Source organism: Sylvia atricapilla, chromosome 7 (assembly GCF_009819655.1).
Source record: "Sylvia atricapilla isolate bSylAtr1 chromosome 7, bSylAtr1.pri, whole genome shotgun sequence".
In the NCBI taxonomy this organism is placed as follows: domain Eukaryota; kingdom Metazoa; phylum Chordata; class Aves; order Passeriformes; family Sylviidae; genus Sylvia; species Sylvia atricapilla.
This window is the reverse complement of record NC_089146.1, coordinates 10,330,630-10,357,321: the sequence shown is the minus strand read 5'-3', so window position 1 is coordinate 10,357,321 and position 26,692 is coordinate 10,330,630. Positions and strand designations below refer to the sequence as shown.

The 26,692-nt window shown below is 42.7% G+C and overlaps 2 protein-coding genes and 1 long non-coding RNA gene across 4 annotated transcripts; 1 reads left to right on the top strand and 2 right to left on the bottom strand.

The window, feature by feature from the left end:
• Positions 1-13: 13 nt before the first annotated feature.
• On the top strand, positions 14-9,681 carry HSPD1 (heat shock protein family D (Hsp60) member 1). Of its 2 annotated transcripts, none has more exons than XM_066322574.1 (12): positions 14-31; positions 1,128-1,303; positions 3,961-4,213; positions 4,732-4,814; positions 5,395-5,490; positions 5,799-5,892; positions 6,288-6,456; positions 6,707-6,806; positions 7,594-7,839; positions 8,011-8,185; positions 8,817-8,995; positions 9,084-9,681. In XM_066322574.1, exons 2-12 carry the CDS (start codon positions 1,130-1,132, stop codon positions 9,234-9,236), a joined length of 1,722 nt encoding a protein of 573 aa, XP_066178671.1. In that variant the 5' UTR covers positions 14-31; positions 1,128-1,129; the 3' UTR covers positions 9,237-9,681. The 2 variants fall into 2 exon arrangements, with proteins under 2 accessions (XP_066178671.1, XP_066178670.1); XM_066322573.1 differs by lacking the exon at positions 14-31 and adding an exon at positions 194-350.
• A 1,903-nt stretch (positions 9,682-11,584) lies between these two features.
• COQ10B (coenzyme Q10B) lies at positions 11,585-21,796 on the bottom strand. Its single transcript, XM_066322580.1, has 5 exons — positions 21,730-21,796; positions 18,121-18,267; positions 16,501-16,693; positions 14,290-14,391; positions 11,585-11,798 (listed from the first exon to the last, which is right to left on the bottom strand). The coding sequence occupies exons 1-5, from the start codon at positions 21,783-21,785 to the stop codon at positions 11,631-11,633; spliced, it is 666 nt and encodes a 221-aa protein (XP_066178677.1). The 5' UTR covers positions 21,786-21,796; the 3' UTR covers positions 11,585-11,630.
• Positions 21,797-22,778: 982 nt separating this feature from the next.
• LOC136363385 (uncharacterized) lies at positions 22,779-26,615 on the bottom strand. The gene is made up of 2 exons (XR_010743981.1): positions 26,400-26,615; positions 22,779-23,185 (listed from the first exon to the last, which is right to left on the bottom strand). It is a non-coding gene; the product is annotated as an uncharacterized lncRNA (long non-coding RNA).
• Between the last annotated feature and the right edge of the window lie 77 nt (positions 26,616-26,692).

The window sequence follows — 26,692 nt, the reverse complement described above, 5'->3', positions numbered from 1 at the left end:
CGAACCAGGCCGGGTCCCGTACGGAAGTGAGGTCAGCTCACCCCTGACCCGCGGCGAGCATGAGCGTTCCAGAAGGTTCTGGAATTGGCGAGCCCCGGAACATGAATGGTTCATGCTGCAGCCCGTGCCGCATGCGCAGTACTGGCCCGCGGCCCAGCGCGGCAGGGCGGGCTGTGGGCGGGCGCGGAGGCCATGCTGGTTCCGGGGCCGGGCGGCCGGGGCCGCACATGGGCCGGCGGCGGCGCGGGGGCGGGGCCGAGGCGGTGAGTGCCGAGCGCCGCCCGCCGCCGCCGCGCCAGACGTGCCCCGTGAGTCCGCAGAGCCGCGGTGCTGCTCCCGCGCTGCCGCAGGTGAGCGGGAACGTGGCCGGGGCGCCGGGCCCGTGCCGCTCCGCCTGGCCTGGGGAGGGCATGGCGGCCCTGCCCCTGTGGCCGGGCTTACCGCGGGGGCCGCGGGCCGGGAGCGACTGGGCCTGAGCGGCGGGAGCGGGGGGCGGCCGCGATGCAGGCGCCGCGCCCGGGTGGCGGGAGCGGGGCCCACATCTCCGTGCGGGGTGCTGGCGGCGCGGCGGGCGGCGGCCGGGGCCGGGCGGCGCTGACCTTGCTGCGCGTGTCCTGGTGCGGCGGCCATGTGGCCGCGGGGCCCTGCCCGACGTGGGGGCTCCGGCGGGCCCGGGGCGGCGGCCGCGGCCTTGTCTGTCTTCCTTCTGCCCTTGATGGCGTAGGGCGGTGTGGGAACCTTACCCGAGCTCTCGTCACGGCCCCCGCTGCTGCAGCCGCGGGCGGGCGCGGCCCCCGCGCTGAGCACATGGAGCGGCGGGCGCTCCGCGGTGCCCTCGCCGTGTCCTGCCCCGCTCCGGGAAGGCTCGGCGGGAGGAGCTCGGACGTGCCGGAGGCCGCGCAGGGAGGAGCTGCTGCCGCGCGGCTCTCGGCGGGAGGATCGGGGATACCCAGCCTCGGTACTTGCAGTTACTTGCGTGTCTCGCTTTCAGCCAGTCGAAAAATTGAAGATTCATCATGCCCGCTTTACTTTCTGCATCTGTTCTCTCTCTTTTCGTGTATAAAAAGCCGTGCAGAGCCATAATGCTTTTATTTTTTCTCTACTTTTTTTTCTTTTTACTATTTTAGACATGCTCCGTTTATCTACAGTACTCCGTCAGATAAGACCAGTGTCCAGAGCCCTCGCCCCCCATCTAACACGAGCCTATGCAAAAGATGTGAAGTTCGGAGCAGACGCGAGAGCTCTGATGCTACAAGGAGTAGATCTTTTAGCAGATGCTGTAGCTGTCACCATGGGGCCAAAGGTAATGGAAGATTTGCCCTTTATGTTAGCACAGACCTGGCTGTAACAGAGAACAGTTGTTTGGTTTCTCTCGGTGCACGATTGTATTTTCAGAACTGCAACGCGAAGGGGTAGGAGCATGGACAGGCTCCTGCAAGCAGCTGTAGTCTCATGTTTGCCACCAGAAGTGGGACAGTTGTGCATGTGCTTTTTGTAGTAACAAAGTAAAATTACTTGGAGTCCTCTGAAAGGTACAATATATTCGTCTAAACAGTCTGAAGGTTAAGGAGATGTGCATAATGTGTTACCAGCTCAGTTGATAATCTGTAACAATGCAGTAGATAATGTAACTATCTGTGTCATGGAGTAGGTTAAGAGTAGGTTAATTAGCATGTTGGTGGCTTAGTTGGGGGTTTTTTTAATGGTGTTTGTTTTTTACAAATTACAATTTTGTATTGGTTTATCTTTTAATATTAACAAGCTTTAAAAAACATCCAAAGTGTAATGTTGAATTTATAGTTGTTTGGTGACTGTTATAGCCAAAGTGAAATTTTCTGGTAGGGGCATTCATTTGTGTCACCCCATATTCTGTCCTGTAAGGGAGAACTGGGTCTCTTGGAAGACCAGCTATGGTATTCTGCATAGTCATGCAATGTGCAATAGGGCTTGAAATGAGATTCCTCTTTTTGAGGAAGAGACACTGATTATCTTGGGGCTCATGTGAATATCTGTTCCCTGTAATAGCATGTGCATAATGGCTCTTCTGAGGGCTGCTTGGCCTCTGTAGCATCATTTCATGTATTTCCTGCACATTTTTTAGTGCTCTATCAGCTTTATTCAGAGGCAAAAATGCCATAAGGCTGAGCAGGTGAAGGTTAAGGATCAATTAAGTCAGGAAGCTGTGGCTACTTCCATAAAGGAACAAAGTTTAAGTGGAGTTGGTTAATTTAACTCTTGTTTTTTTGGATCAGGCTCCTTTGTGAATGCCGAAGCATAGTCCTAATCCACTGGCTAAAGGGCAGTTGCTGATGCAACTTTGTGTAACCTTAGGGGGTTTTTGTTTGTTATGCTGTTCTCCATTTATTTGTAAAAATGGAGGGGTTCTACTGCAGTGCCTGATTCTGCTTCTGGCATTTTTAAGAAACACCACTCTGGTGAGGAAACTTTTTTTGGCACTGTTCTACATTTTAAAGAAGCCAGTTTGCAGTCTCACACAATCTTTTGGTACTGCTGAACAGAACTGGTTTGTGTGGGAGCTCAGATTGTCAATATGCAGGACCATTCTAAATGCCTGTGCAGTTACTGGTGGGGTTTGCTCCCTTCTTCAGAACACAGGTGTTTTTGCTGAGAGCAAGCCTTTTCATGTGATTTGTAAGCTGTTTTGTGCTCCTCTTCTCAGAGCTGCAAACCAAGCATTTGGAATAAGGCCATATAAAAATGCAAAATACAATTAAGCCAATTGGGAGACACTATATGTAGAAAACTTAAGATAGGCAATGCATTATTTTGGCCTAACAGTTCCACGGCACAGAGGTAAATTTCTGTAAGCTCTTCCCCAGGTTCAGCCTGAGGAACTGAAGCAGAACCTTTCCTTGTAGCTGCTGGAGTGGCTGAGCTGCAGGAGCAGCGTGGCCTCCTGCCTGGCAGGCAGCCAGAGCTGGTTCAGGCAGATGTGTGTGGGCTCTGAGCAGGGGAGGGGCACAGGGCACCACGGCGCTGGGAGCTGCACGGGAATCCTGCCCTGGGAGAGTCTGGCAGGAGGCGGCAGGGTCAGCTCTGAGCAGAGCCTGACACACACCAGGTGAGGGGCCTTGTGCAGGGCTGGGTGGGAGAGACAGGGCTCAGGGGCTCAATTTGCTCTGCCTTCCCCCTTCCAGCAGCTCCAGCAGTCAGGATGGTAGAGGAATTTCAGTGCAGCAGTGGACCAGAGGTGGCTCCTTGAGTTTCTGCTGCTTCCAGCTCAAACTGGACAGGATTGTTTGAGGCAGTTATTGGCTATTGAATTCATCTGTGAGCAAGCAGTGGCCTTGTGCAGGTGCATTTCCTTGCAGTCCCTGCCTGGTTCACTGTTTCCCATGTTAGCTGCGTTGTTGGATAGAGTAGTCCAGCTTTTCAGTTGGATCCAAGTGCAAACTAAGATAAGAAAAGCTTGGAATTTGCAGTGTTTAAAAATTACTGTATCACATACACACAGATGGGAAGTGCTCTCAGGTTTTTTTGGTTAATTACTATTGAGGTGTGCAAGTCTGCTTTTTTGTTCTTCCAGCACATGCAACAAATTGAACTTTGTAATACTTGTTTTTAAATCACAAAGAACATTTATTGTGGTCTGATGAAAATTTTGGATATTGGTTCTTTAAATTGCTATATTTTAATTGCGGGCTAAAATTTTAGCATTAGAGGGAATCTCTGCAGTTTTTTTTCTTACTTAATTGCAGACTGTGGTATTATGGCTGAAGAATGGAGCCTCACTGTGTGAAAGCATAAAGCCTTTGTGCCATTTTTCTGCTTTTGGAGAACTTTGCTATTAAGATACGTGTTTTAATACCAAAAGAAGTCCCAGCTGAATGCTCTGTGTAAAGCATTCAGCTGTGGCTGTTCAAAATTTTCAGTTGAGCTCTTTCAGAGTAACATGCCATAGGTTGGCTTGGATTTAAAATTTGTTATTTGCCCCCCTAGGGAAGAACAGTTATTATTGAACAAAGCTGGGGAAGTCCCAAAGTGACAAAAGATGGTGTGACAGTAGCAAAGGCAATTGACTTGAAAGACAAATACAAAAACATTGGAGCCAAGTTAGTTCAGGATGTTGCCAACAACACCAATGAAGAAGCAGGAGATGGTACCACTACTGCAACAGTCCTCGCACGTGCTATCGCCAAGGAAGGCTTTGAGAAGATCAGCAAAGGAGCCAATCCAGTAGAAATCAGGAGGGGTAACTTCTTTCTGTTGTTTTTAATATTTGATCACTGTCTTTTATTTTTCATAAACTAAATTTGACTAGTTTTCTGTTTGAAGAGCCATCATAAAGAGTTATGTGAAGTGATGTTTAGGGAACTCAATTGTTTTTCTTATACTGCTGGACTCGGAACAGTCATTAATTTTTCTAATCGTCGTACTATTTATATGCAGTCAACTTATTTAATTTGTTGTAACTGAACTGGAGTTAAAGGCATTTCTGCATTTAATTAATAAAATGGCCATGTAAACAAATCTGTGGCAAATGTCACTCATGACAGTATCACACCAATTTCAAAAAACTCATCACTACATCTACAAAAGACAGAGGGGAACAAGAACTGTTTGGTTTTGGATGTGCAAACAATGCTTTTTTGCAGTGTAGGCTTTTGTTTGAAAGGAAACCTGTTAGTTGTGGTGGATGTGTGCTTGGTTTGTGTTTTCTGTGCTCTGTACCTTGTTTTGTTTGCTCACAAGTGCTCTGTTCATCTTCAGGAGTGATGCTGGCAGTGGATGCCATCATAGGTGAACTGAAGAAGCTGTCAAAACCTGTTACAACTCCAGAAGAAATTGCACAGGTAAGAAAAAACACAATAAAATGGAACCCAAGTTTAGGCAGCTGTTCCTCGGAAGAAGTTTTGTGAGGTCAAGTTTAATGAAGTTAGGCTGTGTGCATCTGACACTGGGAACCTTTCTGTGTGCATCAGAAATAGTCTTCCATTGCACTGCTAGAAGCTAGTTTAGAAGTGGGCAGCTTTTTCCATCTTCAAGTTTCATTCCAAAGTGCGGCTTTAAAACATAAGTGCGTGTACTTGTGAAGGATTGATGGGAGCAAAGCTCTGTTGTGAATGGAAGTGATGTCAGAGTACTGAGGGTGTGGCAGATGAGGTTCAGGTGTGTTGGTGGTCCTGGGTTAGTTGTCCCTGTGCCTGGGGATGACCTGGGTGTGAGCCCATTGCAGGGAATCTGGCTCTGTGCTGCGGCTGCCCAAGAGCCTGAGCCCTTCAGTCAGAGCTCCTGGCTCCTACTGTGAGTGTGCTGCAGTCAGCTGCCCTGCCCTGTCAGAAATGTGAGCATTGCAAATGGTTACTTTGGGTTTTTTTATCGCCAAGAAACACCTTGCATTGGGAAATGAGATTAAGTATCTCTGTCTTTCAGGTTGCCACAATATCAGCAAATGGAGATCAGGAAATTGGCAATATAATCTCTGATGCAATGAAGAAAGTTGGACGAAAGGGTGTGATCACAGTCAAGGTAAGAACTGGCCAACACACAAAGTGCCAAGTACTGTCTCTTCTCTTGTTAGGGCTACTTTTGTCACATGTGATGCTGCTCTGCAGCTCACATTCCATAATTCCCACCATAACTCCTGCCCAGCCCCTTTAGATCAGACTTTGATCGCTGTTCCATCTTACATTCCCTGTGTTTTGGAGAGAAGCACATGAAACTGATGTGGGATCCAGAGCCTTTTGATCTGTTGTGTGCAATATGCTAAAACTGTACTTGTGCTTTTGGTAGCCAGCAGGGGAGATTTTAATGCAGATTTTCTTGCATCTGAACAGGATGGAAAAACTCTAAATGATGAACTGGAAATCATTGAGGGTATGAAGTTTGACAGAGGCTACATTTCTCCATATTTTATTAACACAACTAAAGGTGAGTTAGCAATAAGCCATGTCAAACACCTTACGGTGGCTCCTGTAATAATAGAAATAATGGCACCTCTTAAAGGCTTTACAGTCCCTTATGCTGTGCACCACAGCAGATAGAGCAGGGGGTCCTTCCCCATCAGAAAACTTGAACTTGGTAAAAGCTTGGAGTTTGGGGGCTTATTTTTTCTTTGCAAAGTGTTCCTGTGAGCATCAGGCTGGCCTTCCAACACAGCAGAACAATGGAGAATTGAGAGTGGAGTCTTGGAGAAAACAAGGTTGTTTTTTTTTTAATGCAGTTGGAAAGTGCAACCATTGCTCAAAAGCAGCTGATTAAAATAAAAGAATGCTTCATATGTTTTTGTAATGGAATTGTTCAGATAATGCATTTTGTTTCTGCAGGGCAGAAATGTGAATTCCAGGATGCTTACGTTTTAATCAGTGAAAAGAAAATTTCTAGTGTACAGTCCATAGTTCCAGCTCTTGAAATTGCCAATGCCAACCGCAAACCTTTGGTCATCATTGCTGAAGATGTTGATGGAGAAGCCCTCAGCACTCTAGTCTTGAACAGGTGAGGCTTAAAATCCATTTTTTTCTATGGTGTAAGGCTGTTTGTTTTTTTACCTGTGCCAAAGAAACAGCAGCTTCTAACATCACCATGTTTTGTATCAGCTCAGACACAACTTCAGTTGTGTCCTAACTACCTTTTTGAGAAAAGCTACCCCAGTTCATGATGGTTTCTTTCTTTGCTTCACTCTTAAAACTGCACTGAAATAATTTGGCTTAGTAACTAGACTTGTTCTCTGAATTTTTCTCTTTAGACTGAAGGTTGGCCTTCAGGTTGTTGCTGTAAAAGCACCAGGTTTTGGTGACAACAGGAAAAACCAACTTAAGGACATGGCAATTGCTACTGGTGGTGCTGTGAGTAATGATGTTTTTAGTGGCTTTTTGCTCTAAGGAATGTTAATGTTTAAGGAGGAAAATAATGTGCGTTTTTAGGTCCTTTGCTTGTATTTGCTGGGTATTGTTGTATTCTGTTCTTTTGAAAATGTAACAGTAACTGGTGTTTGAATCTTCCTTTTTTAAATGCAGACAGTGGTAATTGGTGTGTAATACAATCCTGGCCCACCATAAGGGATACCTCCTTGTAACTGACTGAAGTCACCTGTGATTTCCTTGCAGGATTTAGGTTTTTAAGGGAAGGAGGAACTCGAAGGCAATTGCTTAGAATTATTTGTTTGGAATAGACTGATTTTCTTAGTACTGAGTTCTGCATATAGTTGATGTGCTGATTAATGTCACTTTCTGCTGCCCTATTTTTAACAGGCACTTCAAAATCATAGCTTAATATTGTGACCCAGAGAAGGCTGTTGAAATAAAACTTCATGTTTAAGCTAATGGCAGCACAATATAACAAATCAGCAAACTGTTCTAAAGTCTGTACAGACAGACTTTAGTTACAGACATGGTCTGTAACTTTTCAAAATACAAAGAGATGACCAGTGACAGGACCCAAGGAAACACTATGAAACTGTCAGGAGAGATAGAGGTTGGATATCAAGAAGAGGTTCTTGACCCAGAGGGTGGAACTGCAGTAATGTGGTTATTTTACACCATTGGCCTGCTGTATGTGTTTGTGTGGTGGTAGATAAAGGAAGTGATGTATGGGGAACCTGTGAATTCTAGCTTGTCACATAATTTCTTTCAGGTGTTTGGAGAAGAGGGTTTAAACCTAAATGTGGAAGATATCCAGCCTCATGACTTTGGTAAAGTTGGAGAGGTCATTGTGACAAAAGATGACACCATGCTCCTTAAGGGGAAGGGTGAAAAGGCTCAGATTGAGAAGCGCATTCAAGAAATAATCGAACAGCTAGAGGTCACCACCAGTGAATATGAAAAAGAGAAACTGAACGAGCGATTGGCCAAACTCTCTGATGGAGTAGCAGTATTGAAGGTATTAAGAACTTGATGAAGTGATAAACTAAAGCTTAGGCTCTTGAGCGCTGAGGTGCAGAAGACTGCCAGTATGGGAGAGGGTGGGTTGGCTTTCTGGCACTTCTCAGGCAGCAGTGCTGTCCCGGCTGGCTCCCGTGCAGCCCCTGACGTGTGGCTTTGCTGCTGGCAGGTGGGCGGCACGAGCGATGTGGAGGTGAACGAGAAGAAGGACAGGGTCACGGACGCCCTGAACGCCACCCGCGCCGCCGTGGAGGAGGGCATCGTCCCAGGCGGCGGCTGTGCACTGCTGCGCTGCATCCCAGCCTTGGATGCCTTGACTCCCGCCAACGAGGATCAGAAAATTGGTAAGCAAAGCACTTGAGGGTGTGTGTGGAAGTGATACAAGCAGGCTTTCTCCTGTCCTGAGACTTTATCAGATGAAATGGAGACTGCTTTCAGTGAGTTTTTAGTTACTTGATCTCAGGAACCTCACATTTCTTTGGTGTGGCGATCTCTGCTTTAGAGTGGGAAGCAACTTTTTCACTGTATTGCTGACTGGGCTGTGAGAGACCCAGTAGTAAAGCAGCAGTATCCCAGCAGAGTGGCAAACACGTTGGGTTGGGAGCTGGCTGTTAGTCATTGCAGACAGACAAAATTTAATCTAATTAAATTAAATTAGATTAAAGAGACTGTGGCAAGAGACTGTGGCAAATCAAATGGAAAAAGGCTCTGTGTCATGTTGCACATAAATATAAAGAACAATAATACTCTGTTCTACTTTTTGTAGAAATAAAACTAAAATGTGCATGAATATCCTGCAGGGATTTCTTTTGTTGGCAAGTGTCAAGTAGCAGAGAGCCTTTCCTCCTGGAACTGATAAAAATAGCTTATGTTCTTGATGGGAGGGTTTTGTCTTTGTATCTCCAGCACAAGGGCATTCCTTGGCAGTGAGAGTGGCATTTGTACATGGAGCTCCAACTCTCCTGTTTCTTGCAGGCATTGAAATAATCAAGAGAACACTGAGAATCCCAGCAATGACTATTGCCAAGAATGCTGGTGTTGAAGGATCATTGATAGTTGAAAAAATCCTGCAGAGCCCATCAGAAGTTGGCTACGATGCAATGCTTGGGGACTTTGTGAATATGGTAGAAAAAGGAATCATAGACCCAACAAAGGTAACCTAAAGATCTTCATTCTCACTTCGTTTCCTCCCACCTCCTGCCATGGTCAGCAGGTTTTAAGTTGTTTCTTGCCTATTTTTAGGTTGTGAGAACAGCTCTGATGGACGCCGCAGGTGTTGCATCTCTCCTCTCAACAGCAGAAGCAGTGGTGACTGAAGTCCCTAAAGAAGAGAAGGAGCCGGCAATGGGAGGAATGGGTGGGATGGGCGGAGGAATGGGAGGTGGCATGTTCTAATTCCTGGGGTAGGGATGGATCATGAGCTGTGCTGTTAAAGACTGACAGTTCTGACTTCAAAAACTTGAGCATCAGTGTGAGAGGATGGATAGTGACTGAAGTGAGGCTGGTGTTGAAAAGAATCACTGTAACCATCAGTTACCGGATTTCATTTAACACACGTGTAATTGTTTACAGTCATTGTCCATGCCTATAGATAATTTATTTTGTATTTTTTGAATAAAGACATTTGTACATTCCTGATAACTGGGTGCAAGATCCATCTACCAAGGTCCTGATTTGAACTTAATTAAGGCACTTGATATTCTATTTCAGAATTTCTTGGTGCTTGCCAGTACTAGGAAAAACTTGGAAGCCACTGTGCGTGAGACTAGACAATTGTGTACAAAGTAGGCAAATAGAGTTATGTGACCTTTATGTAATAAACAGCTCAAAAGTTACAAAATGTATCACCTTCTTCATCTGCACACAAAGCCATAGTTATGGGAGAGCCTGGTCAGCCTGCTGCTGCTTCTAAGATTTAGTAGAAACTGACCCTTATGCTTGAAAAAATGACAGGGCATTTCACTCTGAGAAACATTCCTTTGTCTACAATGTTTCTCAGAAATGCAAGTGCTTTCATTTTGGTAAGAAATATCTAAGCTGAACTGCTCTACAGTTCTTTGAAATATTAAACTGCTCTGAAAAAAAGGCACGTGCACTGACTTTATTTTACCCTCTCTCTGATTGTTACACGTGCTGGAACAGGCCCAGTGTACCTTTCACAGTCTTGGGGGAAGGGAAGTGCCCTGAGGGTATCTAACAGGTAAGTTTCTGCTAAGAGTTCTGCGGTTTTTAAATAGTTCCTTTGCTCAGGTCTCATATGTGGTGACCTCCTCACCTCGAGTCTTCCGTTCTTAACCTTCCTCCTTTATGGTCAAGGGTGCAAGATTTAGTTATTTTGCACTAGAAATGTTGCTTTGCCCCTTTCTGTGTTCTTTGACCTGACGCCACTACTAATGTGTAGAGAAATGTCTTTTCTGCTTTCCAGCCTGCAGAACAATGGTGTTCCCAAACTTCTGTATGTATCTCTGATTGCCTCAACAATCAAAATTGTTTTACAGCTTCTGAGTTCTGTACAAACTACCTTAATCCAAAGCTGTTTGCTTTCCCCTGCTTCCTGCCCTTAATAAGAACTATCCTTCCACAGATGGGATGTGTGACATTCTAATTTCAAGTAAAATGGTCTGAAACTGTTTCAGGGCTGTCATTATTTTGAAATATACCTTTCTATGTTATTTAATATCCTGTTGTGTAGTAACCATATTGATTACGTATGCTGCAGAGAAAGGACCAGCTTCAGCACTTGGCCTAAAGCTGGCCCTTTTTTCCATAAGGAAATTTGGTAATGGGAGGCAGCATAAAGTAAGGATTTTGGATCTGTTCAAACCTATTAATTTGGTTTCTTCAGAGACTGGGAAGAGAGTGTTTCAGGAATAGAAGTACTGAAGGTGTATTTAATCAAGATGGCGTTATCACCGTGGGAGTATGGTAATGAAAAACCTCAAAGCATGAGGGTTTACTGCTCTCTTGTATGATTTATAATGACAGCTGGCCTTGGCTGCAGGAAGCACAGGGCCTCTTGTTCCCTGCTCCCAGGGAGGACAGCACTGGTACCTGGTGCTCAGAGGTAACTTGTTTTAAAGTGTTCTGTTTGCATTAGATGAGATGGAGATAACCAAAGTGCACTGTGTAACAGGGAAGGAGTGGCAAGGAGCAAGTTCAGCCTACCAAATGTACTACAGATTTCAGACAGGTGCACTGGGAACCACTGGCTATACCTTAGACTGCTGCTTTCCAATTACAGTACTCATGTGTTTCATCCCTGAAGATGAGGGGAGTTCTAGAGCAGTTGCTGCTCCAGGAGCAGCTGGAGACCCCTGACTTACCTTTGCTATTCATTTGGCTTGCAAGCACCACTCCTCAGTGTTTGCCAAACTGTGCTATTCTCTGGGGAGCCGGTGTGTCAGTTGGCCTGTGCTTGGGCAGAGCTGGTGCTGTGAGGCTGCGTTCCCACCGAGCTGAGTTAATATGTTACCGTGCTGAGAAAGCCCGGGAGCCAGGCTGAGGCACAGCTCGGGCCGTGATTGCAGGGGCCGTTTGGCGTTAACGGCAGCCTGAGATAGCCTGGGTCACAGGAGCTGCCGGCTGTCTGCTACTGATAAGGCTTCAAGCTGCACTGGATTGCACCTTTTGAACTCTCTGTATCTGTCTGGCCGGGCAGGTGTGTTTGGCACAGTGTAAGATCACACCCACAGCTCAGATAAGGAATAGATGCCCCAAAGGATAAGCAGGGCACTTTGTACAAGTGAAGTGTACAAACAAGTTTATAGCTGAGCTTGTTACAGTTTCCCTTTACGTCTGATGAACTTCGTGCAGCATCAGCTCCCGAGGGATGCTGGTTTCTGGGCCGTGCAGTTTGGATGCTCTTCTTTCAAAAGCAGCAACCATCTGCTTTACAACTTCATCAAAAAATAGCGTGGCAAGTTTGGAGTGAAGAAGTGAACGAAATTCAAAAGAAATCTGTTGAAGAAAATAAAAGATAATTATTTTTCTTACAGACACTGTTGTAAAATGCTGTTACAAATAAACTCTATTAAAGCATCTCCATGGAAGGCTGCAGGTAAGTTGTAAAAACTTAGTTAAAACTGAGGAGTAGGTGAATGTGGCTGAGAAGGAAACACGGGTTCCTTGGTCTGAGGACTGTACCCCTGGGCTTTTCTGTTAGAAGAATCCTCTCATTCTGTTCTCTGAAGTAGTCATTTACGTTTACCTAAACTGTCTTTTCTTTAAAAAATGATTAGTTACAAAACAAGTTTGGGGCATTAAAAAACTACTGACAAGCAATAACTGTTACTTTGTGCACAGAATTCACTTGGGGGATAAAAGTTGTCTGAAGAAAATCCTGCCAGGCAAGACAGCAGACTAACAGGTAAGCTGGAGCATACCCAAGAAACTTAAAAGCAGTTTGAAATAGTTAGCTATTAAATGCCAGTATTTTAATTCATTTTTTCCTTGGTGGTGGCAGTAGTTATGGTAGGTTTAAAGAAGGAGTTTAATGACTAAAACTACAGATTTGGTTTGTGTGTCACATCTCCCACCTGAACAGTTCCCACTCCTGACCTGACACCAGCAGTCAGTGAAACGGATTGGGAGTTAAGTACTTTTTGTCATTCCTGAAAAATCAGCAGATTTGATGCCCCAAGGAGCAAATACAGCTTCTCCCCACTTCCTTATGAGCAATGCACGTTAACTGCAAAGCAGTAGCACACAAGTAATTAAACAGCTTGGCCCATAAGCCAAGTGTAGTAGCTTCATTTGCATTTGTTTGACCTCAAGCATCAGTAAAATTAATGTGGTTCTTGTAAGTGTGAGAGCTGTCATTCAGGGCATGCAGAGTTCTGCAGGCTGGGGATAATGTGTTTGGCATCATGTTCAGCAATTATATCAGTCTTGAGGTATGGTATACATTAATGAAGTTTGCAGGTGGTAAAAATGGTGGTGTGCTTTGTTCTATGAACCAAATCATTTCAGAGCTGAAAGTAATCCCTGCTGTATGTGGATGTCTCCTGGAATTAGGCTGGCACAACAGGATATAGCAGCTTGTGGGAACCAGCATAGCCCAAAACTCAAATAACGTTTTCTAAAGCAAACAAGTGTTCTTGAAATCAAAGTTTTCTCTTGAATATCTGTAATTGCAGGGCCTGTTTTGAGGAGTTTGTTGTGAAGTGCTTATCATCCCTGCCTGCAGAGGCAAGGAGCAGCAGGGCAGTAACTGCAGGGGTTAAGCTCAGCCAACTGCACTGGTTTCTACTGCCTCAAAACAGGGTAAGCAGTAAGATGTGTTGATAGTGTTCAGTTTTGATCCCCTTTAACTGAAGTTCTTGACCTGAAATGTGAAAATGTGGCTTTGGTTTGTGGAGGTGTGGTGCTGTTTCCTCACAGAGCCTGTACTTAGATTGTAGGGTTTAAAGGGTTGTTTAATTCACGTTTTTTAACTGATTTATGGCATAGGTTAAAAGAAAGCTTATATATGTTAGTAGAAAGAACTGACACTTATTTGCCTAAAGAAATACAAATAATATGAGCAATAACATGCAAACCATTAAAAAATGTGGCTCTTTGAATGCCTGTAGATTAATTTTTTTGTTGAACTGTATGAACTGCATTACAGTAATAAGCTGAAAGTTAATAACCCAAGGAGGTTAATGTGCCAGTTTTAAAATACTCCAAAAGCTTTTTCCTATTCACTGAAGATAATTTTCAAAGCAGAGTATTCCAGCAGATGGCAGCAGAATTAGCCCGTCTCTGTGTACTTTTGCAGGCTGTTGCAACACCTACCCTTTGTTATAAAATGCAAGAAAAAAATGTGATGGCAGACACAACAGACAACACGGGAAAGAAATAAATTGAATGGAAAGAGCTTTTCTGGGAGTGCAATCAGGCTAAATCAGATACTGGATTTAAAGAGCAATAGTTTTGGGCTGCAGTGATATCCCATCATAGATTAGAGACAGCAAAAATCTATTACACTTGCATTAGAGAAGGAAGGAGCAAAGCTTAAATACATGAAAGAGTAGAAGTGGAAGACAGGAAATTAAACTGACCAAACTGCAGCCCAAACAGGACAGATGGCAGAACACTGACTTTCTGGTACCAAGAGCATTTAAGCTGTAGAGTAATAAAAGAAAATAGCCGTGTATATTTAGTATTTTTCCTGCATTTGACTGTCTAAAAACTTCAGTGTATTTAGAACTGTAGGGTGAGAGGTGCCTTTCTCAGACTATTCCATGGTATAGGGACACCTCACAGAAGGCTGCTGTCTCTGAAGCATACTGAAGTGGTTTCCAGCAGTAAAGTTTGCAAAATCTTTTTTGGACAGAATTGACTAAAGCTAACTTGTTTTCTGTGTATAAGTGTTTAAAGAAATAGTACAGGCATTTAAAAAGCCCCCTCAGTTGTAGATAAGTATTTCTATGTCCTAGCATGTGGTAGCTTTAATTACCATACTTACTGAAAAATCCAATGTACACGTCCTTGGATAGCCAGGGATACCAGGGCTCAAACGCCACACTGTTTCCAAGTGATTAAAGAGTTTTCCATCTGTGCATGATGCCTAAAATAACATTTTAAAAATCAAGCCACAATTAGGCAAATTTTACAAATGTGGCAAACAGGTAGCAGTGAAGCTTGTGTTTGTATTTTGTTAAGCAGTGATGGTAATACCATAGTCAAAACTGTTCTTACAGCACAGCCAGCATGAGATCCACAGTATATACACAGTTGTCAATTATGGCAAAATAACTGAAGTCCTTCCAAGAGCCAAAAATTTTGTGTTGTGTGTCATAAAATAGATCTGTGGCATGATGCATAGAACGTCCAAATACATAACCTCAGCTGGCTGGGAATGTGTAGAGAAAAATTCTGTAACGTTTTTGGGTCTTTGTTTTACAAGTTCTTATTGTTACCCAAGGAGCTGTGCTCCAGCAGACTGCCCCCAGGGAATTAGTGTTGCTTGGGTTGGAAAGCTGTGGTAAGGTGACTCATCTCAAAGCCTAATCACCAGCACAGGAACACCTACATTTCTCTTTCCAGGAATGAGATAATGCACGGCCTTGCTGCTTCGGCATCAGAAAGGGAAGGAGTAGAGGCAAGATTAGATACAAAGAGCTGGCCCTCCTTTTCCCTACTGCTTTCAAAACAGCAGGAAAAATAGGAAAACTGCCACTGTGTCTCCCTTTCTCCCAGAATTAAGGTGGCAAACTCACTCTGTGATTTCCCCCTCAGCAAAAACTGCTGTTACCAATCTGATTTTTCCAGTGCTTAAGTCCTAAAACTGGGAAAACCTTAAGCAACAAAGCCATTCCCATTTTGTGCCTGAGCACCACACAAGGTTCCTTTGCCTACAGTTACTTGAGAGGACAAGCACACAATCGCTTCCCTAGAAATGGTTCCTGCAGTTCTGTGGAGATAATGTAAACCTCTAGGAAAAGTAATTGCAGCAGAGAAAAGGCTCATGAGTCTCAGGGGAGGGAATCTGAAGAAATGGCTTTCCTCACCACTTTTGTGGGGTTTTTTTCTGAGACAAAAAAGCTTCTTTTGAGTGAATTAAGAGGGAAAAAGAGTTGGTAAGCCAATCTGATAGCTGTGTGAAAGAAAAAAGCCTGTCTTCTCAGGGAACTGTAAAAAAGGCAAGCTCTCACCATGTGAATCACAAATTTTCCATTTATAGCTGCTCAACTTTTTTTAATAAAGAGAGAAAATTCTTTTTTCTTTCCAGAATCCATCAGAATATTGAATAAAGTAATTTTGCATATTCCTTTTACATCTCCCCTGTATTTCAGAAACTCATTTTCTGTTAAGTGTCTTTTATTAGGAAGCCTAAGAAGGAATAATGAAATAGGATTTTCAAACAATTATCCTGAACAGCAGTCAACTGCTATAATTTCCACTATTCCAAACCAATTAGGATCTGCCAAGGTAGAGTCAATTTTGCTATAAGGAATCTGTCCTGAGCCATTCTTTAGCAAAACAGATTTGAACATATAAGGCAAACAAATAGAAGACCCAGGCATAATTTAAAATGTTTTCCTTGACACTTTTCTACTTTTCTCTAACTATTGCTCTTGAAAAGCTGAAAGGAGAAATACAACTGCTTCTCTTCTGAACAAATTAATTGTAAAAAAAATTGACTTTAAATCTACATTTGTGTCTTCTCATTAATATATTGAATAACAATCTCTTCAGCACATCGTACTGAAGCTTAGCCTTTTTGTTTAGGCTTCTCATATTAACTAATTAAAATTGTGAGAAGAAAAGTAATAACGAGTTCATTAAGGCATCAGAAGCTAGAGTTGTCAGATAACTTTTAACTGAATATCTATTTTTACATACAGACAGGCTTGGACAAAATTAAAAAAAAAAAAAAAAAAAAAAAGTAAAAATGTTAATGTCTTCATTTAATGGCTGCCAGCTTTGCCAATACTGGCAAATTAAAAAGTGATTCCCTCTCCTCCCATCTGTGGCAGGTGATGTTTTAAAACACATTCAAATTCTCCCCAGTTTATCTAGAGTCTTTAAAGAAAAGCAACACAAGTTTTGAGCCAGACAAAGAACTTCCAGCACCGATTTTGTTTTGAAGCAAAATGTTCCTGGAATATTCAAATTTCAACAAAAAAAAAAAAAGAAGGAAAATTATGGTTAGGAGAAAAAAAAATTCAATTACCTTAACTAAATGTGGTCTCACTAGGGTTACAATTGAGGTGTATCTCTCCACTACAGGAGGGAATCCTATTTCTAGCTGTGCTTTGCAGTAGCCAGAGCGCTTCGAGAGTATGTCTGACTTCTTACACCAAGGAACAAAGAGTTTGTAATTCTCTACAACAGCAACGACTTCATACATTTCCTGCATGGAATACCTGGAAATGGACACATGAACATTAGAGTTACAAGGTATTTTAACTTCAAAATCAGTATGAAATGTTTCAAAGATGGTATATAGGGCCTAGGCAGTTGAAAGGTAGACAGTCACTACCACTGATTTTGGAAATTGAAAATGCAGCTTTGCTAATTAAGAGGAAAGAAAAGTAATACACTGGTAATTGCTTTTGCATAAAGAAGCAAAATATAATATACAATCCAGCACAATGAATCTAGTGCCTGCTACTTTCTGCAATATGCATACACTTCAAGTGGAAACACTTCTTCCAGCACAGCTGTGTCTTCATTTAGGCAGATCTTGGACATGCCACAAAACCAAAACAAAATCCACACTTCATGGCTCCCAAGACAAGGTGTACCAAAACTCATGTACTATATTTCATAAGGTTTAAACAGAGGAGCACCACCTTCCTTATTTTAGCCCAAATAAAAAAGCTCAATTAAAAACCAGCTGCAATGGAAGAACCTTCCAGCATCACAGAATGGCTGATGTTGGAAGGGACTTCTGGACTTCATTTTGTGCAACACCCCTGCTCAGGCAGGATATTGAAATCAGATGAAACAATATTAAGGCAACATTTTAGCTGTTTCTGCTGTAACATGGCGAAGTGTTACAGAGCTATGGTTTTTAATTTTTCATTCTGACTCTGAAACAGATGGGATTAAGCATGTGCTTAATTTCCTTTAAAATGAAGCATATGTTCAACAGTACTCAGCAGTGAGGACTATTGGACAAAGGCCCTTTTTAAGTGACTAGTCAAGATCTGTTGGAGTTCAAGAACTATCACAAAAAGGACTGTTAAATATAGTGGAAAAAAAAAAAGCTAATAAACAGTTCATACTGTTATGGACCGGAGACTGGGGGCAGATCCCAGTATCATTAAATGAACTGGGATTTTCCCACTAGCTCTCTAAGGCAAACAAGGTTTAAAAATCTTTTTCTGTGTGAAGGTTCTTCATCACAGAACTATTTTTTTTTCTTTTAAAGAAATAAGAAAATCTTGAGAAGTGTAATATAATGTAAGTGCAAACATTAGAATGTATTTGGAAGAGTATAGAACAGAGTTTTTGCACCTGTTGATTAATTCACATTTTACTAGATGAAATGATTAGTATATTACTCCATTTCAAGGTTGGTTTTGTTTTGTCAATAGAGCAGTTATTTCTGCTGTTTTTTGCTACGGGCCAAAGGTTTTGGGTTCCTACTCTTTTTAGACTCAATTTCAGACTGGTGAACCTGATCTCTGCAAATTTTGAAAGTCAAAACTTCTTTCTAGGTTCCCAGAGTCTTAGAGACATGTCTTCAGGGATATCCAGTTTTCTGAACTACTAGTGTTTTGGATTAATCACAGCAAAAACAAAATCAATAAGCATTTAAAGTCTCTTTCCACAGTTTTATACCAACCCTATAATTCTTCTTTCAGAATATTCTTTTCTTTTATTTATTAGTGGTGTGGCAGCATTGAAGAAATTTCTTGGAAAAGTATGGCTCATTACAGGTCCTTGCAAAGGCGAAGTTCTGGTCATCAGAATACCACAAGAGGCCAAGTGCCTGAAACAGGGAAAATGCCTTTAGATGTGTTTCATGACAGCTTTAGACATGTTTCATGTCAGCAAGAGAAATCACAATGCTCAGGTAAGACAGTCTCTTGTATAACATCACAGAAAATGCCAGCCAGCTGGAAAAATGAAGGCTTGTAACAATATACAAACTGTCAAAAACACAAGAAGCACCTTTTTCTTTTAAGAGAAACTAAAAATAGCACCCAGTCACGGCAGGAGTAATGGCAGAGTGAAATACAAAGGGCCTCATTAACCACTGGCTGCATGGCAGCTCGAGTTCACATTGAAGTCTCACATGCACTCAGTCTGCAGAACAGGCTTAACAGCAACAACAAGGCACAGTTTGCAATACTTCACCCTTTTGGAATACACAAAGTAGAGAAGGTTTCACTTGGAAATAGAAAGCTGAACTCTGCTATAATCCCTCTGCTGCCACCCTTTTCTTAAAAGGACAATTTCATTTTGCAAGTTCTTTCAGAAGGTGCTTTTTTTACCCAGCTTTCAACATTTCCTTCAGAAAATATCTCCAGAACCTTGGATGCAGTGTTTTCATAAGTAAAACTTTACAAATTACCTTTTAAAGTACCAGTAAGATTGCACCTCAGTGTTCTCTGTGAACATCTACACTAAAATCTAACAAATATCCATAGTGTTTAACAGCTCTGCTAAATTACTGATTTTGCTCAGATCAAGTCAGTCAAGATGCAAAATGCTCCCTCAGAAGTGCCTGAGTTTTGGCACCAGGAAAGTAAAAATACCACTATATGCCCTCAGTGACTCTACAAACATAAGCTAATGAGTAACCCAGGTCTTCCTCTAACTATATAACCAGGACTTCACTTCTAGATTAATGTGGTTAAAAATGGAGCTTAGAATTTAAAGTAAAACTTCATTTTACTTAGAACTAGGCTTCTTTGGGGTTTGGTTGATTGCTTTGTTGGTTTTTTAGACACAATGAACATGAACAGCTAGATGCCCTTTTTTTTTCTTTTTTTTTTCTTTTTTTTTTTTTTTTTTTTTTACACCAAGCACCAAATTAGTCAGTAAATTAGTCACCAAATTTGAATTAAATTTAATTAAAATTAACAATATGTTCTTTAAAAATCAACATAATTTAGAATCCTAAAAAAATACAGTGGTTACCCATAACTGAGCATACAGCTTATATTGTCACTGTATTAGGAGACAGGTAAGTAATAAACTGGTACTGAGTTTAGAGAAGAATAATCATCATTAGCAGCTGGTTAGAAACAATCTGTACAGACTTTTTAAAAACCAACCATGCAACTGGGATGTGAAGCATGATGCCTGAAAACACACTGTTATAATCACTGCAGTTGAAAAAAAGCTAAAATTGGACAGAAGTATTGTGTCAAAATTAAGAAAGGATAGGTTCACTTTAAAAGCCTCTAGACAGCTCTGCAAATGTTTGTAACAGTATCTCAAGGGTTGTGGACAAAGTCTGGTTTTTCCCAGAGAGACCATACAAGACTGTTAAGGAAAAGCTTTGACAGGAATGCTGGAAGGGTGCCAGTAACATTGTAGCTGCCTCAACCAGATTCACAGAAGGTGTTCAAATGTTTGGAGCAGACCTCATTCTGCACAGCTGATTTAAATTCCATTTTCTGGGGCTATGTACAGGACACAGTCCAAACCAGTCACCAGGGTTCGTCTCTTGGTTTGTTTTTTACTGTAATGCCGTGCCAGTCTATTGTTCCATGCAGTTTTATCTAAACTTGTTTCAGCCACGAGGCTGAAAAACAATCCCTACAAATAATCTCTCAGCTGCTGAGAGACAATGTCCTTTTCACAACTACAGTGCCATTCGAGGAAGGCAAGGTTAAGGGGTTATAATTCTGACAAGTATGGTGAGACTCCATCCCTCACCCAATTTTATCTGAAGAACAGATGCTGTGAGAATGTGCTGGGCTGGGTCCCAGCTCAGGGAAGCAGATCTCTTTAAGAAATCCCTTGGTTTCCATGGGCTGTCATGTTTTCGTGAACCTGACCTGGGCCACAGAAGAAAACCCCAGTCCATTCTAGAATTCAGGCACACCTGCCACCTCTGTATTCATCCTCTGCCAGTGACAGAGCCATCTCCACTCACACTGCTCTTATTGCTATCACTCACTCCTGCCACTCACTGCTTTCTCCCTGAGCACCTGAGCACTGGTCACAGCACCAGCCCACTCCCATGACCTGACAAGGAAGCATTTCTAGTGTTTGGCACAAGTGTAAGTGAGCCATATTCAGTGACTTTTAATTTTTATTTTAAATAACTATGCAATTTTCTAAGCCTGAAGAATAACTTTTTTTGAAAAACTGCCTCTCTTAACTCCTCAGTGTAAAGACTGAAATTAGTGCCAGGAGCATGCCAGGGCAAATGTGTTTACTGCACCCCAACTGATACTTTCATCAGGTTAGTGGTATCTGATTTTATGGTCTGTGAGACACGACTTGATCCCATTCAAATTCTTTGCCAATATCTGCTTGTATCCCAAAAAGATGAGTGTACCAGCACGTGTCGTCATTCGCACGTCAGTCTGAATAAGCACAGGAGACTGATTTACCACCGGAGCCCTTGAAGCCTGCTGTGAGCACAGCGAGGTTGTGCCGAGCTGGCCGCAGGTACAGAGCGCTGCGGGGACAGCTGCAGCCGTGAAGCATCCGCAGCTCCGAGGCTACAAGTGACAACAGCGCTGTGCCTGATCCAGCCTGGGCTTGCTTAGAACCAGCTGCCGACATCTCTGCCGTTTCCACTAGAAACATTTTTAAACTTAGTTTGCAAGCAGTTACTTACTTAATGGCTCTCCTTAGACCAAACAGCCTTCCAGCAACTGATTTTGCCCTGGAGACTCTAATAAATTACTCTTGAAAACAGCAGTTTTGTTTTCCAAGACTGAACGAATTTAATATTGCAAGCACAACCCTAAGATTATACCACAGATGATATGCAGTAAAAAATGTGGCCCAGTGATACATTACACCACTGCCCAGTAAACAGTTTTGTCAAATTATTGCGTGAAATTTGATGTCATGAACCAATCTCTGTTCTGCTTTTTGACAGTTTTTATGAGGATGACAGTTTGATAAAGAAACGCAGCAGCACTGCCATAACACTGGTAACAGGTGACCCTTTTACATCAAGACTTTCAAACTGCACTCTCTCATCTCTTTTTGCTCTTTTTCCTTTCAGTTCCAAGGTTAACTCTTCCCCAAAGCACATCGTTTTTTCTCAAGCTGTTGCAGTCGACCTTCCGCACGCTCAGGTGAGAAGGAACGCGTTGCATTATTCGAAGGGAAGACACGGGAGCGCTTCCTCAGTTTCGAATTCCTTTGACGGATTGCTCACAACTCTGCCGCTGTCTCGGGCAAAGAGGAGGCGAGTTTCTAACCAGGAGAGCGGCCCCTCTCAGTCGCGCCCGCGGTCCCCGCGCCTCGCCCCGCGTACCTGGCGGCGGCCCCTCCGGCCAGCGCCCTGCCGAGCGCCGCGCCGCTCCGCGCCATCCCGGCCGCGCTGCTGTGGGCCCTGTGGCGGCGCGGGGCCGGCCCGCCCTGCCCGCGGGGGCGCGCCGTCACGGGACAGCCCGTGATTGGCCCGGCGGCGCGCGAGCCCCGCGCGCGGCCATAATCGGGCTGGGGCGCAGGGGGCGCCCCCCAGCGAGCGGCGGGAGGGCCCCGTCCACGTGTCTGTCCCCGTGTCTGTCCACGTGTCTGTCCCCGTGTCCGTCCCGTGTCTGTCCCCCGCCGAGCGCCTGACCCGCGGGATCCGCGGGAGGAGTCGCTGGTGCCCGTCCCGCCCCTGCCCGGTGCGTGCTCAGGGTTACAGTCAGCAGCACCACGGCCACGGACCTGGCTGTGATCACAGAGCGCCGTTTGACCTCAACTTGAAACAAAGAAGTCATTAATTAACGCTTTCTCGTTATTCACCTTCCAAATACAGGCTCTGTCAAAGAAAGCGTGTTTTACAATTATTCTGCCATTGGAGACCTACTGTTTAAATATAACTCATCACACTTTTCATATTTTGTGTAATATGTGTTACACATAAATTGTTAAAAGGTAAGACTGCAAAATTCATCACCATAAAATAGTTTGGTTTTTTGTTTTTGTTGTTGCTGTTAGTTTAGTTTATTTAGTGCCAAGTATAGTCTTGCCTGGGACACGAACTAAGACTGGTACTGATATTTTCATGTCCTGAACTTGACTTGTGTCTGGGTTTTATGCACTAGAAAACCAGTCTGGATACACTGCCAGCAATGTCCCATTCCCACCCGGTTAACTGCAACTAGAATTTTACACTCAATATAAATGAAGCAATCTTAGTTAAAGCTATTGAATGCTGAATGCATTAAGAAATGAGAAGATTTCAGGACAAAAATAACTGTTAAATTATATAAACCTACAACAACAAGCCTCTTCAGAAAACTGATCCTTTTAATTATCCCGGCATCCTTGCCATTAGCAAAGCCACTCATTATTAAATACGAACACCACCAGTTTGGATGGCAGAGACTAAATGGATCAGCTTTTACTTTACCACCTCAGGGTATGGTGCTTTCCAGATAAGTTGCCCTGCAGCATATCTCTATTAACTTGATGAAAACCAGAAATCATTAAAAACCCATGTTGTCTGTGGATCAGGAATTACCTCTTACAAAAACCGATGTCTTTCAGTGTTTAGAATAAATGAAGTCAGGCATTGAGAAGTCCAAGGTGATGGATGTCTAAGGCACTTTGAGGAGTTTTTGCCTTGTTTGTTTTCTCTTGGTAGCCTCAGGATTAAAGTTCTTAAATCTTGCTTGATACCTGTTGCTGGAAGAGAGAGTTGCATTTACTGACTTTGACAGGAAGAGTGGCCCAAATTAATCCTTAACACCAGAAGGATGTAAGACATTTCTGATATGCTAGAAAGGACCACACAGGTTATTTTTTTTTAATGCTATTTTTTATAACACTACCATCATTAGAAGGTTAGGTTTAAATTCTGATTATGAGATTTATACTATTAAAAACAATTAAGAGTTTTAAGGACACCTTTCAGTGGGCAAAGAGTCAATCTTCGACAAGGAGAGCATATCCCCAGGTAAAAAATATGCTATTTTTTATTCAGCTCTACTCCTAAAGATGAGTGAAAAGAGCAGCTGGTTTAGTATGGTCCTTAGGCAGCCAGAGATATGCTGAGGAAAACAAAAATATTGCCATTGTGTTCTCATTTATAAATGAGTTTTGAATAATACTTGCCTTTGAAAGATCTCAAAATATTCACAATTATACATGTAGGCTGGGAAAAAATGATCTGCAAGCATGGATTAATCAGGATATAAAATCACATAAATTTTCTTATATTTCATATAGCACCAGTGGACTAGGTGTTAGTAACAACTGAAGTATTTGGCTGTAAACATGTAGTGTAAAGGATTAGACTTGTTAGATCTTCATAAGGATTTGGTGGACCAAAAAATGCAAAAAGGGTTTAAATCTCAGTGCATACTTGCTCACAGCTGGCTTTAGGAGCACAGGTTACAGCCCCATCCCCTCTTTCACTTATGTTCCTCAGCCCATCCTTACCAACAGTGACACAAAAGCAGGGGTGGTTTGTGTTCAGGTTAGACACACCCTGCAGAACACAAAGCAGCTCTCATTTGAAGTCCTCCAAAAAAGCTCATCTTCCAAAGTGTGTGTTTTAACTCCCTGGCTTTCCAGTGACACAAAAAGATCCTTTCTACATTATTTCTTCTTGACATCAGAAGCAAAAATGGGACTGGAAAAGATTTTGTTTTGTACTATGTTTTTTTTTCTCATGTTGTTTGAGAAGTTTCTACAGAGTTGAAACATAGCTGCTGTGATCAAATATTTCCTCTTTGTTTTAAGAACCTTGTCTTTAACAAACACAGGAATGGCAGTGAACTGTCCCTGGCACATGAAGCTAAAGCACAGACGTAGGGCAGAATGAAGGACTAGGAGTTCAGACCAGGTCTGTAGCTTTTTGCATCGTGTCAGCTCATTGTCCAGCTCTTTGTAGCGTTGGGTGGGGGGAAAAATGAATACAAAGTTATTTTTAGAAGAAGCAGCATGAGGGTGTAGTCAAAAGCCTGCCTTCTTTGAGTGAACCAGCGCCAGAAACTTCTGCAGGCACAAGAGAGGGGTCAGTCAAGGACAGCCAAGGAGTCTGGATACTGCTTTCAGCAGCAGTGCCAGCTAGTGACACTTCAAGCTGCCTGTGAAATTGGACCTGAATCTTACATAAAGCAGGACCTCGAAGGTCTGTTACTTAGGTGTGATTCCAGATCTGCAGAGCTTGTGGGCCCTTAAATCCAACCTGTTTGAATCCATACAGGAATCTCTGTGAACTCTGTGTAACTTGTAGGTGTGGGAAAGGGATGGGAACTCAGTAGGGCTGGTAAACCACTAAGTGACAGCTCTGTCCATGTCCTGTGGAAGCTGTGTGATGGAGTTCATGTTCAGGAGGCAAAAGTACAGATTCAGGGATTTGACAGGCAGACAAAAACAACCTGGGGCAGCACACAGAATTTGGTGGAAAAACAGAAGAGACACAAGCAAAAGGCATTTTTCTCATTGTTTCATCCCAGCACAATTTCTGTTAGCACTCACAACACTTAACTCCCTTTTGTGCGTGAAATGGCACATTCCAAAATGACTACTTTAAAGTGTTCCTTGGAACCTCATCCCTAGCTCAGGTCTGTTTAATGACAGAAGAAATGTAATATTGCAACTGGTTTGTTTGACAGAAGTTGGAAGTCAGGCTGAAGAAACAAGAGAAAGTTACTGCAAATTGATCTTTGTAGTGAACCTGAGCATGTGACATTTACTTAAAATAGTTACATGCATTAAATTCTTGCAGTGAGGAATTAGTTTGCCTCAACCTTACTGTCACATGTCCCTGGACAGCTTGGTAAATATCTCCTTTTGTAGCCTATGAGTGTGTGCATGTGCATCTTTCTAGAAATGCAGAACGTGAGTTTAATAACACTGAGAATAAAGAACAGAAGACTTTTTGCACCTTCAGGGGACAGTCACTCTTAACATTTGAGTCATTAATATGCAGTCAGTAAATTATTAAAAGCAGAACTGTTCAGCAAATCAACACAAAGCAAAGACTGACAGATCTTTAGATCAGTTGGTCAATATATATATTTACACATATTAACACAAAAACGTGAGCTTCACATTATTTTCTTTAAGACAACCCTCAAAAAGCCATAATGTAAACTACCAACTTTCACAAGGGGAGTGATTAGTGAAGAGCCAATATGAGTTTTGCTATCAAGCACTTATTGCCCTTTTTGGAAACAGTTTATATATTTTACCTGATGAAAAGTTCTCAAGTTTGACTTCACTTGTTGCAAAGGATTCTGAGATTCTGAGGGATTTAGCAGGTGTACAATAAACCCCATGATAGTAAATAAACTATGGAAGTTTAGGTATTACTCTGTGCTATGAAATATCATTGATGTGCTGGATCATTAAGCAAATGTGGACTTTGTACTTAGGCTGCACAGCCAGCCTTGGTGTTTTAGTAGTACTGAAAGCTGAGACAATAAAAAACGAGCTTGTTCACAACACTTGACTGTAAGGGAGAGTTCCCAGGGTTTTGTATGTGGACAGAATCAATCCTATTCAGTTATTAGTTATACAACAGACAGTGATGCTGAAATGTGTGTATAACACATCAACAACACTGGGGAAAAAAGTTAGTAATTCTCAAATGAAATGTGGAAATGGTGTGAGGTCATTTATTGCAGAACAGCTGAACAGTTTACATCCCCACCCAGGTCATGTTCATAAACATCTGAGTGTTCCTCTTCTCTTGTAGATGATATTGAGTTTGTCCAAGTCTTTGCTAAATGCAATCAGTGGCTTTGAGTGAGCTAAGTAAAGTGGAATGATTCCTTTCTAGGTTTTGTATGCAATACTATTTTTAATGGCCTGGAGTAAGGCTTAGCTCCACTGCAGCAGCATATTGCTACAAATAGTTGTATAGCTTTGATTTGCTTTTCCCATGTCATCAGCTTCTGACTGTTTTTGCCAGTTTAAATTCATAGATTGACTTAAAATTCCGGTAGGTAGTAGCTTCTGCTTTTTGTTGTTAAAGCTTACCTCTGGTGATCTCAGATTATGTCACGTATGAATCAATGTAAAGTGATTCTCAATTCTTTCTTCCACCTGCCAGTGGTTTTGGCGGGCTTGGTGTCATCTGCCAATTTTGTAAACCTAGCTGCCCTTCCTTCCTTCGAGCCCTTACAAAAATATTGAACAGGCTTATCTGCCTGAAGGGCGGGAATCCGGTTAACTCCCATCTTGTAGCAATAAAACCTATCTAACGATCTGCCTGTTGGCACTGGGCCAGTCACCCTGACCAGATGAAACACGGGTCAAGCAGTTTGGCAAAC

What these genes read in the sequence shown, in the direction of transcription:
- HSPD1 (XM_066322574.1), top strand. Translation starts at nt 1,130, where the DNA reads ATGCTCCGTTTATCTACAGTACTCCGTCAGATAAGACCAGTGTCCAGA. An exon ending in TCCAGTAGAAATCAGGAGGG is followed by an intron (nt 4,214 to 4,731) that starts GTAACTTCTTTC and finishes GTTCATCTTCAG; the next exon opens with GAGTGATGCTGGCAGTGGAT. An exon ending in CAATTGCTACTGGTGGTGCT is followed by an intron (nt 6,807 to 7,593) that starts GTGAGTAATGAT and finishes AATTTCTTTCAG; the next exon opens with GTGTTTGGAGAAGAGGGTTT.
- COQ10B (XM_066322580.1), bottom strand. Translation starts at nt 21,785, where the DNA reads ATGGCGCGGAGCGGCGCGGCGCTCGGCAGGGCGCTGGCCGGAGGGGCC. An exon ending in TCTGAAAGAAGAATTATAGG is followed by an intron (nt 16,694 to 18,120) that starts GTTGGTATAAAA and finishes GTCCATTTCCAG; the next exon opens with GTATTCCATGCAGGAAATGT. An exon ending in TGAGACCACATTTAGTTAAG is followed by an intron (nt 14,392 to 16,500) that starts GTAATTGAATTT and finishes ATGTTATTTTAG; the next exon opens with GCATCATGCACAGATGGAAA.